General features: G+C 54.3%; 1 protein-coding gene across 1 annotated transcript in view; it reads right to left on the bottom strand.

Moving 5' to 3' along the window:
* The window catches only part of ACOT7 (acyl-CoA thioesterase 7), a 98,430-nt gene that overhangs the window by 75,018 nt on the left and 4,074 nt on the right, over positions 1-19,338 (bottom strand). The window contains exon 2 of the mRNA XM_024125766.2: positions 1,813-1,930. Within this exon, the coding sequence (XP_023981534.1) occupies positions 1,813-1,930 (118 nt within the window). The remainder of the gene's footprint in view (positions 1-1,812; positions 1,931-19,338) is intronic.

Here is a 19,338-nt window from a genome sequence, read left to right as displayed (position 1 = left end):
GGAGAAGCAGCCTGGGAGCGGGCCCCGAGTGTGTTTGGGGGCCCATCCAGGTCAAGGGCTGATTAAGCATCCGGGGGAGCCAGCCAAGAGGCACCAGCTGGACAGAGGACCTCGGGGCTGTGTCGTGGTACTAAAGCCACAGGCTGGATGAGACCACCAAGGGAGCGTGGATGGCAGTGCCCCCGGCCCACCCAGAGCCCCAGCAGAGCCATTCAGAGGCCAGCCTCAGCCCCCTGGAGCCGCCTGGGGCCCACGCCCCCTTCCTGAGCCTGGGATTCCAGATTGCTATCCTGGGGCCACCAGCCCAGAGGCATCGCCCAGCCAACAGGTCAGACCTGCACCCCAGGCTCACTCTGGGGAAGGAGTGAGAACGAACAGGGATTCAAAGCACAGGTTCAAGACGCAGACCAACCACCCACCTCCCCATGTGGTCTTGGGCAAGTATCCAAGCTCTCTGGACCTCAGCTTTCTCATCTGTGCAGTGGGGATAATACAATAACCACCTCGACCTCTAAGGGGTGTCGTGAGGACGACACAAGCTAAATGCTACAGAGCTTTGCAAAACCCTAGCTGGTCAATGAACCCTGGCGCTTACCAGGGCATTGTCACCCACTTGGCCACCCGAGCCCCTCCTCCCCCCACTCCCCAGTCCTGGGGCTCTTCCTTCCCAGCGCCCAACCTCTCTTGCCAGGCCTGGCTGGGACCCTCACCGTCTCCCTCTCGGAGGGTCTACCAGGGGCCCGGCCCCCACCTCAGCCCCGGCCCCTCGGGCTCAGGACTGTCCTCACAGCCACCAGAGGGCGCTCTCTGAACGTGGCCGGGTCTGCCGCAGACCTTCAAGGGCGAACTCTTAGCAGGCGGAAGAGCCCCTTCCTCACATGGAGGGCCCCCAGCCAACCCACTCCCACTCCTCCCCAGGCGGAGGCCCCCAGGCCCACGTCCACCCACACACACTCACCCCGGCTCGGTTCACTCTACACACATACACACGCGCAGTGCTGCACGCGCACACAGTCTGCACAGGCGTGGAATCGGCCTCTGGGCCTGGAGGACAATGACACAGCAAGTGGCTAGCCGAGGCCCCCAGGTGCCCAAGGCCTCAGGCTTCCTTGGAGTCGCTTCCGTGCCTGCCTGGTGCCGAGTTGGCAGTTGGGGCACAAGACTGACTCCTTCCCCCAGCACCCGAGGGGGGGCTTCAGAGAGAACGGCAGGTCCCGCAGGCCTGGGGGCCGGGCAGGAGATGACGGGCTGAATGCCCCGCAGCTGCCCTGAAGCCTAAAGCCACCAGCCTGGCCCTGTCTGGGCGGCGGGAGGAGAGCCGGCACCATCGCAGGAGTCTCTGCTGGCCTGTGCGGCCTGGAAGCCACCAAGGGGAGAGCCCAGACTTGCCTGTGGACCCAGGGTCAGTGGAGCAGGGGAGGGATCCGGGTCCAGGCGGTGTGACACCCAGGATTAACTGCCGCCCATGCAGGCTCTGGGGGGGCTGGGCCCCCGGGGGCTCAGGAAGCTGACTCTCCCTGAACACAGGGGGAGGGGCTGGAAAGGTGGCTCTGGCAGCTGGCAGCTCTCAGCTTAGTTTCTGGAGGTCCCCACCCCTCCTCGCTGAGCCCCAAACCAACTGCCAACCCAAGGGGTCCCCAGTCCAGGGCCAGAGCTTCCCAAAACCTCCAAGGCCCGGGGACCGGGGCGGGGAAGGCTCCAGGCCTGGCCTCCACCCAAACTCCCTTCCTGACCCGACGGTGGACAGGGGTGCGGCACCGCCAGAGGGGACGCTAGGCCCCCAGGGCCCGGGGTCTTCCACGGGACGCTCACCCCGTTCTGGCTGTTGCAGTGCCGGGTGCTGATGATGGCCCCTGCCTCCTCGATCATCTTCAGGATGGTTCCTCCGTGGACGTTGCCGGCCACGTTGGCATCGTCTGGCCGCATGATCCTGGGGGGTGGGGGGAAGCAGCAGGGTGAGCCTCGGGGAGGACGTCACTCGTGAACAGCAGCAGCCCCGGGGAGGGGCAGAAGGTCCTCCAAAGGGCCCGATGGCTCCCAGAGAAGGAAACAGAACTTCCCAAGTGCTTGCTCAGGGTGGGTGCTGATCTGACAGCCAGACAAGGGGCTGCAGGGTCGTGTTTCCACGTGTTTCCACCTTCCTGCCCTAGGGCCGCAGGCAGCCGGCCTGGCAGGTACCAGGAAGGGCGGGTGGCGGGGACTTTCCGCAAAGGCCGTGAGTGTGGCAGCAAGGCGACCCGGCTGTGGGGTGCCCAGCGCACCTGCCCCTCCTGGTTTCCAGGACTGCCGACGACCAGCAGAGCTGAACGACCACAAGGGCACAGGCTCTGACCCCTTGGAAAACGGACAAATTCCCAGGACCACCACCTCCATCAGGAGTCCCAGTGGAGCTGGCCTCGTGCGGCCACAGACGTTCTGAGAACTGGAAACAAGTCGCAGCGTCCAGACCCATCAGCAGGTGCATGCCCGCTCGCCACCTGCCCCTGGGCTCTGAGAAAGCACCAGAGGGGACCGATTCCCTGGGACTGAGAGCTGGGAGCTCCCCAAGGTCAGGAAGGACTGAAATGCCACCGCATTTCCCCGAGAAGAAAAACCCTGTCCTTGCCGTGGGCGGTGGGTAAGCCCCATGAAATCCCCGGAGTCCCAACAAGCCAGCCTCGTGCTCCTACCTTGGGCAACCCCAGAGAGGCTGGCACTTTCCCAGACTCCAGTCTGGCTGATGAAATCTGCCTGCACCAGCCTCAGGCCCAGAGACGGGTACCAGGCGATGAGCGGGTATGCGGTTCCTGGGTGCCCAGCATCCCTGGGCCCACCCAGCCTGTTCCAACTCGCTGGCTGGCGTGGCCCCCAAGGCCGGACCCCCCCACTCTGGGCCACAGAGCTCCACTGCCCTCCGGGTCTGGCTCCTTTCAGGCAGACTCAGAGATCGTTCCTGGCTCCCACTCTTACTAGCTGGGTGACCCGAGCAAAGCTGCCAAAACCCTCACTTCTCCGCTTCCTTGTCTGTGAAAGAGGAACAATAGCACCGCATTTGACGGTTCGGAAGACTGAATCACTCGAGACAACGCAGATAACAAGCTCCGTGGCTGTGCCTGGCACACGGTCAGACATAAACGTTCACCAGCCCTTCTCCCCTCTTCTCTAAGTGTCAGCCAACTGACCGCAGGAAGGCTGGAGGCTCCAAGAAAGAGCCGTAGCTGCCATTTTCTGGAGCAAATGAGCACCGACATCCTGGGGTGACTGACAGCTGTCTGTACCTGTCGCCCATCCCCAAATGTCACCCCTTCATCCTGGGGTGCGGGCATTCAGGCCCCCTGCTTCTCGCCTGCATCCCTGGCTCACCAAGCAGTGACCAGGGGAACCCCCAGAGCACAGGAAAGAAGCGTCACTTGGCTTCTCAAATTTTCATTTTAAAAGATTTTCGAATCAACTCAAAATAGATTAAAAACTTGCACATAAGACCCGAAACCATAAAACTCCTAGGAGAAAACACAGGCCTTAGCGATGATTTTTTTAGATTTGACACCAAAAACAAAAGCAACAGAAGCAAAAATAAACAAGTGAGACTACATCAAACTAAAAAGCTTCTGCACAGCAAAGGAAGCCATCAGCAAAATGAAAAGATAACCTGTGGGCTGGGAGAAAACATTAATATCCAAAATACATAAAGAACTCATACAACTCACACAAGAGCAAAACAAACAAACCACCCAATTAAAAAATGGGCAGAGGATCTGAATGGACATTTTTCCAAACAGGCACATGAAAAGATACTCAACATCATTAACCATCAGGGAAATGCAAATCAAAACCACAACGAGGGGACTTCCCTGGTGGTCCAGTGGTTAAGACTCTTCCCTTCCAAAGCAGGGCATGTGGGTTCGATCCCTGGCCAGGCAACTCAGATTCCATACGCCGCGTGGTGCGGCCAAAAAATAAAAACATTAAAAAAAAAAACCAACACAATGAGATCTCACCTCACACCTGTTAGAATGGCTATTATCAAAAAGACAAGAAACAAGTGCCGGCAAGGATGTGGAGAAAAGGGAACCCTCGTGCACTGCTGATGGGAGTGTAAACTGATGCAGCCACTGTGGAAAACAACCTGGAGGCTCCTCAAAAAATTAAGACTGGGCTTCCCTGGTGGCGCAGTGGTTGGGAGTCCGCCTGCCGATGCAGGCGACACGGGTTCGTGCCCCGGTCCGGGAGGATCCCACATGCCGCGGAGCGGCTGGGCCCTTGAGCCATGCATGGCCGCTGGGCCTGCGCGTCCGGAGCCTGTGCTCGACTAGAACTATCATATGATCCAGCAATCTCACTTCTGGGTATTAATCTGAAGGAAATGAAATCACTCTCTTGAAGAGATATCTGCAGCCCCACGTTCACTGTAGCATTATTTACAGTAGCCAAGACATGAAACAACCTAAGTGTCCACTGATGGATGAATGGATGAAGCGGACGTGGGGTGTGTGTGTGGGGCGGGGGGGAGTGTGCGTGCGTGCGTGTGCGTGCGTGCGCGTGCGTGTGTGTGCGTGTAATTCAGCCATAAAAAAGAAGGAAATCCTGCCATTTGCAACAACAGGGTTAGACCTTGAAAGCAATTAAGCTCCATGAGATAAGTCAGATGGAAGAAGACAAAAACTAGATCATTTTACTTATACGTGGAATCTAAAAAGCCCAAACTCATAGATACAGAGAACAGACTGGTGGTTGCCAGAGGCCAGAAGGGTGCAGGGGGGGTGGGTTAAAACAGGTGAAGGGGGTCAAAAGGTACCAACTTCCAGTTATAAAATAACTCATGGGGATGTAATGTACAGCATGGTGACTAAAGTGAACAACACTATGTCATATATTTGAAAGTCACCGAGAGAGCAGATCTCAAAAGTTCTCATCACAAGAAAAAAAAATTATAGCAACGTGAGATGGTGGGTGTTAACTGAACTTACTGCGGTGGTCATTCCACCACACACACATATGCCAAGTCACCATGTTGTACAGTTTTATATGTCAATCATATATCCATAAAACTGAAAAAATAATTTAAAAACTTTTTTAAGTTTAAAAAATTCGAGCTTATACTAGAGTTGGGGTTTTTTTTGTTTTTGTTTTTGTTTTTTTTTGCAGTACGCGGGCCTCTCACCGTTGTGGCCCCTCCCGTTGCAGAGCACAGGCTCCGGACGCGCAGGCTCAGCGGCCATGGCTCACGGGCCCAGCCGCTCCGCGGCACGCGGGATCCTCCCGGACCGGGGCACGAGCCCGCGTCCCCTGCATCGGCAGGTGGGCTCTCAACTACTGCGCCACCAGGGAAGCCCAGGATATTTATTTATTTATTTTTTTTTTTTTTCGGTACGCGGGCCTCTCACCGCTGTGGCCTCTCCCGTTGCGGAGCACAGGCTCCGGACGCGCAGGCTCAGCGGCCACGGCTCACGGGCCCAGCCGCTCCGCGGCATGTGGGATCCTCCCGGCCCGGGGCACGAACCCGTGTCCCCTGCATCGGCAGGTGGGCTCTCAACCACTGTGCCACCAGGGAAGCCCTAGAGTTGTTTTTTTTTTTAAGCTTGAGTTAAGAGGTAGCCAATTCAAATAACAAAACTGCTGTATCAGACTCTTTCCTTTGTATTTGTTTTCAACATAGTAAAGACCAGACGGTGCATCTCTGCGTGCGGGAACCGGTGCCTGGTGGATGCCGAGGTGGGGTAAGGGCTGGATGGGGGCTCCAGACAGGTGAGAGCCGAAACGTTTTGACACCAGGAGTACCAGAGCCTGCCTCTGGTGGAGCCTGGTTCCTTTCTGTGGGTTTGCCTTTCCCGGTCTGTCAAGCGGAGCCGCCCACGCCAGGCTGGTGCAGAGGGAGGCAGGGCCAGGGGGAGAAGTGCAGACAGAGGGCCCCAGCGGGCAGGAGGAAGTGCTTGCATCCGGCAGGGCCCCGAGGAGGGAGGGACTGATAAGGAGGTGGCCTCTGAAATAGGAGAACAGGGGATGGCACGTGTGCCACCTTGCCACACGGGGGTCCCTGGGGACCCCACGCCATCAACATCCCACAGCCCCCAGGGCACCTGGGCACTCAGGAGTAAATGCCAGGCGCTCCAGACTGCACACTCTCCAGCCCTCCCGTCCTGGTCACCCTGGGTCCTGCCCCAAGGACGGTCCTAACCCCCCAGGCCGGCCGGCCACCCAGGCAGGCGGCACAGACACAAACCTTCCCCCAGGGCCTGACCCTGACTCGGCTCTGCAGTTCCTGCAGCACAGGGCCTGGGCCAGAGCCCAGCTCGCTCACCCCTTTCCTGTGGCCCCAAAGCAAGAATCCTTCCCCACGGCCTCACCGTGGCTCCTTCCGGGCCTCCGTCCGCATGCTGAGCTGTGAGCCCACACCTGCCCTCCCTCCCTCCAAAGGGCTCAGGAGCTGCTGGGCAGGGTCCTCCTCAGCCCACCTTCCCCAGAGCTCCGCCCACGCCTGCCACCTCCAGGCAGGACTGGGAGGCACGAGGGCCACCAGGAGAACACGTGGCCCCTCTGTGGAGCTTTTGTTTTCCCACTTTTAGCAAAGACATGGGTATGAAAGGTGCTTCACTATTAAAAAAGGAGACAAGACAGCCCAGCAGACGGAGCACGATGCCACGCGGCACTGCCCACGGGTGTCTGAGCAGGGACGCGGCGGGGCGGTACTGGGCACGCGCGCTGGCCGGCCGCGGCCGTGCAGGGGTCTGAGTCCAGGAGGCCGAAGCTCTGGGTCTTGGAGAGAAGCTGGCAGTCCAGAGTCTAACGTGACACCTCCTGCTGTCTGACTGGCCACGCCCGACTGAAATGTTTCAACCCCACGCAGGCCAGCTCGGCGGGAGGGGGCGCGGAGCAGGTGGCCGGCCTGACCCAGTCCTGGGGGGAGACTCTGTGTGACCCGTTCTCCCTCCCACCTCTCTCTGCCCCTCTGCCCATGCCAACCTGCGACTCCTGCGCTCCTTGGACCCCAGAAACTTCAGAGAAAAGTGGAAGGTCAGCCCAGGGAGCCCTTCCGGCTTCCCACCCCTCACGTCCTCTCGGCCGGCCGGTGGCACAGACACTGCCTCGTGAGCAGGCCCACACCCCGCGCGCCGCCCTCCCAGCAGTGGCGTCCGAATGTCACCATGTCCCCCACCGCCCCTCCCCTTCTTCTCCTGCCCCAGAGCACAGGGTGAGATGGCCAGGCCTGGGCCCATGGCTGACCGAAGTAGACACCACCCGGACTCCACTCCCCTCTGGAGCAGACACAAAGCTGAGGACAGGAGCGCGAAGGAAGCCGCACAGAGCCGGGTCAAGGAGTCACTCCCAGAAGGGGCAGCCACGCACCTGGACGCCGGGGAAAACTTCGCAGAGGACGTGACACTTGGGCCAAGTCCCGGAGGGGGAGCAGGGCTGAGCCAGGGACAGCGGGCAGGGGATGTTCCTAGAAGAGGGCGCATCTCAGGGTAAGGCCCCAGCGCTGGGAGAGCTCGGTGGGTCCAGAAACAGATGACAACCCCCCAACGCTGGCCAGCAGCCTGTGGGGGGACGGGGGTGAAGAGGGGAGCGGGACGACGGAGCTAGGAGCTTGTCACAAGGGCCTGGGGCTGGCTGGGGACAGCGTCCGGACTTGTCCTGGGGGACAGGGCGGCTTCGGGGAGACCGAGGCAGGGCTGCTATGTGGGGAGTCACTTGGGGACGAGGGGCGGGGGGGCTTCTTCGTCTGCCCCTTGCCTCCCAGTCCTAACCCACCGCCTACCCCACTGCCCCAAGAGTCCCTCTTCTTAAGCAGGAGTGCACTCCCCTGCTCACACCCTCCAGGGCCCCTCCTACGGAATAAAGATTCAACATCCAACTCCCGGGACTCCCCCCACCCCCCACCGGTGATCCAGTGACTCCTGTGCTTCCACCGCAGGGGGAGTGGGTTTGATCCCTGGTCAGCGAACTAAGATCCTGCATGCTGTGCGGGGTGGCCAGAAAAACAAAAGATTCAACTTCCTAGTGAGGCGTTTGAAGCCCTCAGGGATCTGGAACTTTCCTCGCCTGACCTCCCACTGCCCTGCAGGGCTCCACGCTGCACCTGCCCAGACCAGCGCTGTTGGCCAGGCACACCCGGACCTTCCCACCGCCCTGCCTGTGCCCACCTGTCCCGAGGGGCTCATGGATGAACGGGGAGCATGACGTCCCGGAGGGCAACCTGGTGTTACCGTTATCCATCCAAACTCCCAAATGCATAGGCTGCTCTAAGCCAGCCATTCCACTGAGAGGAATTCACCCTACAGATGTTTGCACACATGATTAAACCAAGTGTGTTCAAGGTTACTCACTGCAAAGCTGTTTATCATGCAAAGACTGGCCGTGCCCTAAATGTCCACCAATAAGGGACTCAGATTAACTTACATCCGCACAACACAAGAATGCACAGCCCCAAGCAAGAGGGAGGAACGGTCTAGGAGAAGCACTGTTAGATGAAAAAAGGCAGCGCGCAGAATGATGGGAACCAGGCGACTACACCTGCAGGCCCCGCGTAGACCACCCCTGGAGGGAGGCCAGCGAAACCGGAAGCTTCCACCACCCTTGAGAGGGGAACTAGTGACTGGAGTCTGGGTGGTGTGCTCTAAGGACAAAGAATACCATAAACTCAAAGGGCCAATGTGGCCGCAACAGAGTTACAGGACTCCCATCACTCTGTCACAATGGGACCATTGCCACGTCCCAGAGCCCTCCCCAAGCAACACGCCCTGTCCCTTTCCCATCCCACATAAGGAAAGACATTTACCCAGTTTTCCCCGCTCAGCACGCTGGAAGTATACATACTCTGCCCAGTTAGCAGATGACTCGCAGGTTCCCTGGCTGTAAAAACAGACCAGCAACCCCTGCTCATTGTCAGCTTTCCCTGGCTACCAGGAAGTCGGCCAGCTGTTCTTGCAGCAACCCTTCTCTTTAATAAACTCTGTCTTCCTTACATTCTGCCTTGTGTCTGGAGATTCTTTTCCAACCCCCACTCGGACCACGACATTGTGGTGGCCCGTACGGGGATCTCTCTCCGGGGATCTCTTTCCCCACCTCCTCTCCTCATTTCTTGGGACTCTGTGGGAACAGGCAAGTTGCCGTGGAAGCAACAGAGGACTCTGGCCAGGGCCACACCCTGGTGTGTTCCGAAGGCGCCACGCTCACTTCGCCCCAGTAACTGCCGCCCAGAACGGGTGAGGGTCCCTCTGTCTTCCTCCTGGCTGAGGACTAGGCCGATTGGTATCGTGCGGGCACGGGTTAGGCATTTAAAAGCCATTAGGGCGCCTGCCGCTTGAAGACTCCCGTGAAAGGGTAAGGGGGTCACGGAACGGACCAGGCTGTTAGAGCGTCTGCCCCCAGCAAGACGATCTCCGTGCACCGTGAGACGCGTATGGGTTCAAGCAGAACGCTGAGCCCCCTCCCCTGGCCGCCGCCTTCCCGGCAGGACTACGACGCTGATTCCTCAGCCTCTCTTCTCTGTTACTTTCACCTTTTTCTCGGTCCGGATTTACGTACAGGAGCCTAGGCGTTGCCTCTGAGCCGTCCCCGGAGTGCCTTTCACGTTTCAGGGCGTCGCCAAGCGGGGAGTCACCCGGTGGGTCCCGGGAATCTCTCTCTCTTTCCTTTCTCTCTCTGCCCGAGTCACAAGGTGCCTTAGTCGCACGCTCAGGGGTCACCTCTCAAGGTCGGACGCGATGGTTGGGACGGACGGCCCATCTTGTGCCTTAGTCGCACGGAGAGGTCACTGGGACAAAGGGGACGCCTCTCTGTCAGCCAGTGGCTCTCAGTACCCCCGTTCTGTGGCATACAGGCTAAGAATGGGTTCTGCGACGTCTAGGGAGCCTCCCTCAGACTCACCCCGCGGTTGTATCCTCAGGAACTGGAAAATTTTGACCCTGAGAATCTCAAAAAGAAGAGGCTCCTTTTCTTTTGTAATACGACTTGGCCCCAGTGTAAACTGGGGGACCGAGAACAGTGGCCTCCTGATGGCACACTAAATTATAACGCGATCCTCCAACTTGATCTCTTTTGCCAGAAACAAGGAAAGGACTCAAGAGGCTCTTGCGTCCAGAGCTTTATGGCCCTTAGTCAGAATCCGGAGCTGAGGGACTCACGCCGCATGTGTCTTTCTGTTGCCGCCTTATCCCCCCGACCCCCTCTGCCTCCCTCTCCATCAGATCTCCTAGGCGACCCTCCCCTCGGCCTCTCCTGTCCCCCGCCACACCAACCCCCTTCGCTTCAGCCCCCGCCCCCGCCTCAACCCACAGCTCCCCACCGGCCACCCCCTTATCAGGGCGAAAGCCCCCTCTCCCCTCCCCACACAAGATCGAGGACTGCCCAATGCCAGGAAACAGATTCTAATATGCTTCCCGTAAGGGAAGCAGCAAATGGAGACGTGGGCACCATTAGATTCCATGTTCCCTTTCCCATGTAGGACATTTTTCCCAAATTCAAAACAAGTTAGGTTCCTTCAGTCAGGATCCCACCACTTTTATTAAGGAATTTCAGGCCCTCACCATAGCCTTTACCTGACCCGGCGAGACATTCATGTAGTCCTGACCACTTGTTGTACTCATGAAGAGAAAAACAGGATATGGGCATCAGCCCAAGCTTGGGCAGACGAGGCACAGCTCTGTTTCCAAAACCTGGATGGCTGGGGACCCATTTGGGGCTGGGTAAGTGACTCTTTGTAACTACACCCTCAATTTTAATCAGACTAGCCTGGAGTGGGATCCCTGGTCTGAGGAAAATAAATATGATGTACATGAAGGTAATTTCACTTTGTGTTGGGGAAATTCAAGGAAAAATGTGACTAAGAAATATATAATGAAGACCATATTCCCATAAACAGCTCGGTCCTGGGAACTAAATATGTGGGGATCGGTGTGACCACCGTACACTTACTTATTAGTTTAACCTCCCGGCAAGATTCTCCTCCAAAATATAACATAATTCAGCTAATATTCAGAAATTTGTTATGCCAATCCACCTGTCACACTCATCACCAGTCAGAGCCCAGATTCTCCCCTTTATGTATAGATGATTATTTCCTCGGAGTTTGGCCTTCCCAATATAATCCTAGGCCATTGGGACCCCAGTCTACTTCCAGAGGAAAACTCCCAAAAGGTCAGAGCCTGGCTCTGGGGGCCCACAGCGGGGGTATCCTTGAGGGGCACCGGATTTTCATTTCTGTGTGGTAACGGGGTCTATCTGGATCTTCCCACACTTTGAAGGGGGTCCTGCACAATTACTGCCGTGGTCCCAGAGGCGACCATTATGACTGCAAAGGATTTAGCTTCCTACGGGTGAGGGTCCCTCTGTCTTCCTCCTGGCTGAGGACTAGGCCGATTGGTATCGTGCGGGCACGGGTTAGGCATTTAAAAGCCATTAGGGCGCCTGCCGCTTGAAGACTCCCGTGAAAGGGTAAGGGGGTCACGGAACGGACCAGGCTGTTAGAGCGTCTGCCCCCAGCAAGACGATCTCCGTGCACCGTGAGACGCGTATGGGTTCAAGCAGAACGCTGAGCCCCCTCCCCTGGCCGCCGCCTTCCCGGCAGGACTACGACGCTGATTCCTCAGCCTCTCTTCTCTGTTACTTTCACCTTTTTCTCGGTCCGGATTTACGTACAGGAGCCTAGGCGTTGCCTCTGAGCCGTCCCCGGAGTGCCTTTCACGTTTCAGGGCGTCGCCAAGCGGGGAGTCACCCGGTGGGTCCCGGGAATCTCTCTCTCTTTCCTTTCTCTCTCTGCCCGAGTCACAAGGTGCCTTAGTCGCACGCTCAGGGGTCACCTCTCAAGGTCGGACGCGATGGTTGGGACGGACGGCCCATCTTGTGCCTTAGTCGCACGGAGAGGTCACTGGGACAAAGGGGACGCCTCTCTGTCAGCCAGTGGCTCTCAGTACCCCCGTTCTGTGGCATACAGGCTAAGAATGGGTTCTGCGACGTCTAGGGAGCCTCCCTCAGACTCACCCCGCGGTTGTATCCTCAGGAACTGGAAAATTTTGACCCTGAGAATCTCAAAAAGAAGAGGCTCCTTTTCTTTTGTAATACGACTTGGCCCCAGTGTAAACTGGGGGACCGAGAACAGTGGCCTCCTGATGGCACACTAAATTATAACGCGATCCTCCAACTTGATCTCTTTTGCCAGAAACAAGGAAAGGACTCAAGAGGCTCTTGCGTCCAGAGCTTTATGGCCCTTAGTCAGAATCCGGAGCTGAGGGACTCACGCCGCATGTGTCTTTCTGTTGCCGCCTTATCCCCCCGACCCCCTCTGCCTCCCTCTCCATCAGATCTCCTAGGCGACCCTCCCCTCGGCCTCTCCTGTCCCCCGCCACACCAACCCCCTTCGCTTCAGCCCCCGCCCCCGCCTCAACCCACAGCTCCCCACCGGCCACCCCCTTATCAGGGCGAAAGCCCCCTCTCCCCTCCCCACACAAGATCGAGGACTGCCCAATGCCAGGAAACAGATTCTAATATGCTTCCCGTAAGGGAAGCAGCAAATGGAGACGTGGGCACCATTAGATTCCATGTTCCCTTTCCCATGTAGGACATTTTTCCCAAATTCAAAACAAGTTAGGTTCCTTCAGTCAGGATCCCACCACTTTTATTAAGGAATTTCAGGCCCTCACCATAGCCTTTACCTGACCCGGCGAGACATTCATGTAGTCCTGACCACTTGTTGTACTCATGAAGAGAAAAACAGGATATGGGCATCAGCCCAAGCTTGGGCAGACGAGGCACAGCTCTGTTTCCAAAACCTGGATGGCTGGGGACCCATTTGGGGCTGGGTAAGTGACTCTTTGTAACTACACCCTCAATTTTAATCAGACTAGCCTGGAGTGGGATCCCTGGTCTGAGGAAAATAAATATGATGTACATGAAGGTAATTTCACTTTGTGTTGGGGAAATTCAAGGAAAAATGTGACTAAGAAATATATAATGAAGACCATATTCCCATAAACAGCTCGGTCCTGGGAACTAAATATGTGGGGATCGGTGTGACCACCGTACACTTACTTATTAGTTTAACCTCCCGGCAAGATTCTCCTCCAAAATATAACATAATTCAGCTAATATTCAGAAATTTGTTATGCCAATCCACCTGTCACACTCATCACCAGTCAGAGCCCAGATTCTCCCCTTTATGTATAGATGATTATTTCCTCGGAGTTTGGCCTTCCCAATATAATCCTAGGCCATTGGGACCCCAGTCTACTTCCAGAGGAAAACTCCCAAAAGGTCAGAGCCTGGCTCTGGGGGCCCACAGCGGGGGTATCCTTGAGGGGCACCGGATTTTCATTTCTGTGTGGTAACGGGGTCTATCTGGATCTTCCCACACTTTGAAGGGGGTCCTGCACAATTACTGCCGTGGTCCCAGAGGCGACCATTATGACTGCAAAGGATTTAGCTTCCTCAGGAGGCATTCCCAGCCTTGGGTCCTTCCTCGAAGAGGCCTTAAGACCTGTCCTGGAGAGACAAAAATGAACCGCTGCTTGGTGGGGACATGCTTATGATAACCCAGTTCTTGATCAGCCTGAAATAATACGTAGCATCTTCAGAGGGCTCTTCTGGTTTGCAGGCATACCCCTTAGAGAGGAGCGTTCTCCATCTCACCATCATGGTCCAGGAACCTTGGAAGGCTACAGTAGCAGCCACTGAGGAACAGCAATCAGCTCTAGGCTCTCTGGCCGAGGGGGTTTTACAAAATAGGAGGGCCCTTAATGTTATAACAGCTGAGGCGGGGGTGTCTGTGCCCTACTAAATGAGACATGCTGCTTCTATATTAATACCTCTGGCCAGGTTGAAGAAGACCTTCAGATTCTAAAGAAAAACATCAAATTAATAGAAGATTTAAAAGAGAGAACAGGACAGGGCCCCAAGCTGGCCTTCCAACCTCCTCTTCTCTATGGGGATCCAGATATGGACATGGCTATTGCCCTTGTTGGGACCATTAATCCTGATAGCCTTTGTTTTGTTGTTTGGCCCCTGCATTACTAACACATTATCTAAATTCATCTCCCGACAGGTTCAAAAGATTCAGTTCCAGATGGTGCTACAAGAGTACCAGCCAGTTGGCACACGGAGTACGCTGGAACAAGCTGCCTAATCATTCTGCAGGATCTCATCTCCCTCCGTAAATATACCCTGATAGAGAGTGGGCATTGGGACCCAGGGCCCCACGACACCCCATCCAGCAGGAAGCAGCCAGAGAGATTGTCGCCCCTTCTCCTTACAAAAAGGATTCCCGAACGCCTGAGAAGGAGCTAGGCAAGTAGGTAGACGTGAGCAGGGTATCCAATAGGGCCAAAGAATTGGCCCTGTAAGTAAAGAGAGGGGGGAATGTAGTGTGCTCTAAGGACAAAGAACAAGATGAACTCAAAGGGCCAATATTGCCGGAAGAAAGAGTTACAGGACTCCCATCACTCTGTCACAATGGGACCATTGCCACGTCCCAGAGCCCTCCCCAAGCAACACGCCCTGTCCCTTTCCCATCCCATATAAGGAAAGACATTTACCCAGTTTTCCCCGCTCAGCACGCTGGAAGTATACATACTCTGCCCAGTTAGCAGATGACTCGCAGGTTCCCTGGCTGTAAAAACAGACCAGCAACCCCTGCTCATTGTCAGCTTTCCCTGGCTACCAGGAAGTCGGCCAGCTGTTCTTGCAGCAACCCTTCTCTTTAATAAACTCTGTCTTCCTTACATTCTGCCTTGTGTCTGGAGATTCTTTTCCAACCTGCGCTCAGATCACGACACGTAAATATCTCAGCATTCCCTTGGAAAGATAAAGACTCTGTTTGAAAACAGAACCACAGGAATTCCCTGGCAGTCCAGTGGTTAGGACTCAGTGCTCTGACTGCTGGGGGCCCCGGGTTCGATCCCTCGTCAGGGAACTAAGATCCCACAAGCCAGGTGGTGTGGCCAAAAAATAAAAATAAAAACAGAATCACAAAACAATTATCCCACCTAAAATACAAACTCCTTAATATAACTTTTCTAATTGGCTTTATTCAACAATTCGTGAATCGGGCAGCATCCCATCTAGCAAGCAGAAAGGAGCTCCTCTTTTTTTTTTTTTAAAAAAAACTAACATTTATTTTTTTTAAATAAATTTATCTATTTATTTACTTTTGGCTGCTTTGGTTCTTCATTGCTGTGCACAGCTTTCTCTAGTTGTGGCGAGCGGGGCCTACACTTCATTGCAGTGCATGGACTTCTCATTGCGGTGGCTTCTCTTGTTGCAGAGCACGGGCTCTAGGCGCGCGGGCTTCAGTGGTTGTGGCACGTGGGCTCATTAGTTGTGGCTCGCGGGCTCTAGAGCGCAGGCTCAGTAGTTGTGGTGCATGGGTTTAGCTGCTCCATGGCATGTGGGATCTTCCCGGACCAGGACTCAAACCTGTGTCCCCTGCATTGGCAGGAGGATTCTTAACCACTGAGCCACCAGGGGAGCCCAGGAGCTCCTCTTAATATCATTAAATATCAAGTAAGCGTTCAAGTTTCCTCCGCTACGTCCTAAATGTTTTGAAATCTGCAGCGGTGAACTGTTTTCATAACTGCCCAAAGCTGGAAAGAACTCAAATGTTCACTGTCTGATAAAGAGATAATGAAGACTACTAGGCAACAACAGCAAGAATCACCGAGACACACACACACACACACACACACACACACACACACACACACACGTGAAACTCACAAGCACTGTGCTGAGTCTATGACTCCATTGATGAAAAATTCTAGAAAAGGCAAAACTATAGTGATAGGAAGCAGACCTGTTTGCCAGGGGCCAGAGCTGGGAGGAAACCAACTGCAAAGGGGCAGGAAGGCACTTTTTTTTTTTAGAAATGTAATTAATTAATTTATCACTTATTTATTTATTTATTTTTGGCTGTGTTGGGTCTTGGTTGCTGCGCATGGGCTTTCTCTAGTCGTGGCGAGCGGGGGCTACTCTTCATTGTGGTGCACGGGCTTCTCATCGCGGGGGCTTCTCTTGTTGTGGAGCACGGGCTCTAGGCTCTCGGGCTGCAGTAATGTGGCATGCGGGCTCAGTAGTTGGGGCTCTAGGGCTCTAGAGAACAGGCTCAGTAGTTGTGGCACACGGGCTTAGTGGCCCCACGACATGTGGGATCTTCCCGGACCAGGGATCAAACCTGTGTCTCCTGCTTTGGCAGGCGGATTCTTAACCACTGTGCCCCCAGGGAAGTCCCCAGGAAGGCACTTTTTGAGGTGATGGAAAAGTTCTATGTCACAACTGTGATCATTACACAGGTGTACACATTTGTCAAAAGTGAACTGTACATTAAAAATAGGTGCATTTTATGGCACATACATTATACCTCAGTAAAGCTTGTTTTTAAAAAAAAGCATAACTACAATACAATTACCTCACCTTAAAAAAAAGCAGGGGCGGAATTCCCTGGCGGTCCAGTGGTTAGGACTTCTCACTTCCACTGCAGGGGGCCCGGGTTCAATACCTAGAACCCTGGTCGGGGAACTAGTGAGGCAGGAGGCAGATGGGCTCCAGGCTAGGCCTTTACAATTGGCCTCCTGTTTACTTTTCTTGGGGCAGGAAAAAGGTGGGCTTCAGGCTGGACACTTACATCTAGCCTCCTGTTTGCATTTCCTGAGACAGGAGATAGGTGGGCTCCAGGTTAGATATTTATGACCAGCCTCCTGTCTACCCTTCGAGATAGAAATAATAAGAGGAACAGGGTAAATAGCTGGACTTTGTCTCCCGTGGACACTTTAAGATGACAGTCATGGCAGGAACAGAGAGGGGCTAAACCTTGCTTGAGTAAAAGATCAAGAGGTCTTACATTTCCGATCCTTGGGGCAAGGGAGACATTGCACCTGTGCAGAAAGCCTCCTTGGGGGTCAAAAAGGAGAGGGCACCACCCCAGAATAGGTGATGCCAAGGCCCCGCATAGGCCTCTGGGCCGGAATCCATCTTGGAAAAAAGTTGGGCACACAGGTTGGGGAGGGTCCTAGGGCAGGTCAGGTGTGGAAAAAGAAACCAGGTAACTGGCCAAAGGTAAACAAAGACCCGGAAGAACTGCCCCATGTAAATGACTTAACCGCCTCTTCGCTGTTCCTCCTCATTAGGGGGGACGCCCACACCCTTCCTCTCCGGGTGTGCATCTCTGCCCTGCTTCTGTCTTAACTAAACAAAGTTTCTCTGTAAGCTCTCCCACGAGTTGTGTTGTGTCTCTAATGATAAACTTTGTACCTGTTTTTACACTTTTTGCCTCCTTGAGAAATGCATTTTTCAGTAGGGGTAAGAGCCAGGGGAACTTTGCTTCTAGACTCTAGCCCCTGTTGAACTAGTGGCCAGGATTCCTGGTTTTCATCCAGGCTGCCCAGGTTCAATTCCTGGGCGGGGAACTAAGATCTCGCTTCAAGCCACCACTCACTGCTGCTGCCTCTCCGAGATCACTAGGGTCCCGCAGGCCTCGTGGCAGGGCCAAAAAAACCACCAGAAATTCCTTAGTATCCCTAACTGTCAAGGGACTATTCACGTTTCCCCAAGTGTCTCATAAATGTTTTAAAATCTGCATTTTGGGGACTTCCCTGGTGGCTCAGTGGATGGGACTCCGCACTCCCAGTGCGGGGGACCCGGGTTCAATCCCTGGTCAGGGAACTAGATCCCACATGCATGCCGCAACTGAGAGCTCGCGTGCCACAACTGAGAAGCCCGCCTGCCACAACTAAGAAGCCCGTGACCCACAAATAAGGAGCCCCCCTTCCACAACTAAGACCCAGTGCAACCAAATAAATAATTTTCTTTTTTAAAAAAATCTGCATGTTGTTGACTTTTCTACTGAAGCATAATTTGCATGCAGAAAATCAGTATTTATAATAAGCTTCCTCAGTTATTCAGATGTAGGTAGCCCACAGGCGGGGTGACCATATTATTTACCCTCCTCCTCAGGATACCTCTGAGAGTGAAAGAAAGTGGACCGGGAGGAACAGGGCATAGTCACCCCAGGCTGGGCCCCACCCAGAGAAGCGCCACCCACAGGGGTAAGCAACTCCTGGCCCGACTGAAACCAGGGAGCTGGGAAGCAGTGGTGCCAAGGCGAGGGTGATGCCAGGCTGCCTGGCCCACTGACGGGGAGGCTGGATGGTGGGTGAGCACAGCCTGGCCCACCACAGGCTCCCTGGGCTGCAAAGACTGCATCTTCACCCACAGCTCCTGCATCTCCGCAGGAAGGGAGCCAGCACTGTGCGTCGCGTTATGGAATGTGCCAGAATACTAACTCTGAGTGCGGTTTCTGTAACTCAGATTCTATGTTTTCACTGACTTCCCTGTAAACCCAAAGACAAAGCCCCAAAGAGAAAAAATTCCAAACGGGCATACCTCGAAGATAAAGCAAGTCACATGACTATTCTGGCTTTCCAGTGCATATAAAAGTTATGTTTACACTATTAAATTTGTAATAAAACATAAAACATAAAAGTTTTTATGTAATAAAACATAAAAGTTATGTTTACACTATTAAATGTGTAATAATTTTAAAAACACTTTATTTTATACCTATGCCACGAGGAATATAGCCAATATTTTCTAATAACTATAAATGGAGTATAACCTTTAAAAATTGTGAATCACTATATTGTACACCTGTAACTTATGTAATACTGTACAGCAACTATACGTCAATAAAAAAATTTTTTTAGTTAAAAAAACTTTATCGCCAAAACATGCTAACCATCACCTGACAACACAAAGTTGCCGCAAACCTTCAATTTGTGAAAAAAAAACAAAACAGCGATCTATTCAAAGTGCAATAAAGTGAGACGCAATAAAACGAGGGTGTGCTTGTACAAAAATTCAAGTCCATCCCACTAATCTTTATTGGCACATCTACCAGATGCCAGGCACTTTGCCGGGCATTCATGGTACAGCAGTGAACAAAGCCGTCCCTGAGCTGAAGACACTTCCTAGCGGATTTACACCTACAAGCAGGGCAAGCAAAAGGAAACTCTGCAGACCTCACACATCTACCTACAAAGGACTCCAGGGCATCTGCCCTGGGCCATGTACCTGCCAAGGTCCCCCTCCGTTAGCTCTGTTGTTGCGAGAGCTGCCTACAATCCCCAGAAAGCTTCCAAGCTTCCCTTAGGAAACCCTGCCCCTCAGAGGCCTACCAGGAATTCTGGTTTTTAAATTCCTCTACTTATTGCACCGTCCCATAAGGTAGCCACCAACCACAGGAGGCCAGCCCGAATACATTTAAATAAATTTAAATGAATGCAATTAAAAATTCAGGGCTTCCCTGGTGGCGCAGTGGTTGAGAGTCCGCCTGCCGATGCAGGGGACACGGGCTCGTGCCCCGGTCCGGGAAGCTCC

The sequence above is a fragment of the Physeter macrocephalus genome, chromosome 3 (genome assembly GCF_002837175.3).
Source record: "Physeter macrocephalus isolate SW-GA chromosome 3, ASM283717v5, whole genome shotgun sequence".
NCBI classification, from domain to species: Eukaryota; Metazoa; Chordata; class Mammalia; order Artiodactyla; family Physeteridae; genus Physeter; species Physeter macrocephalus.
This window is presented reverse-complemented; position numbering and strand designations above follow the sequence as displayed.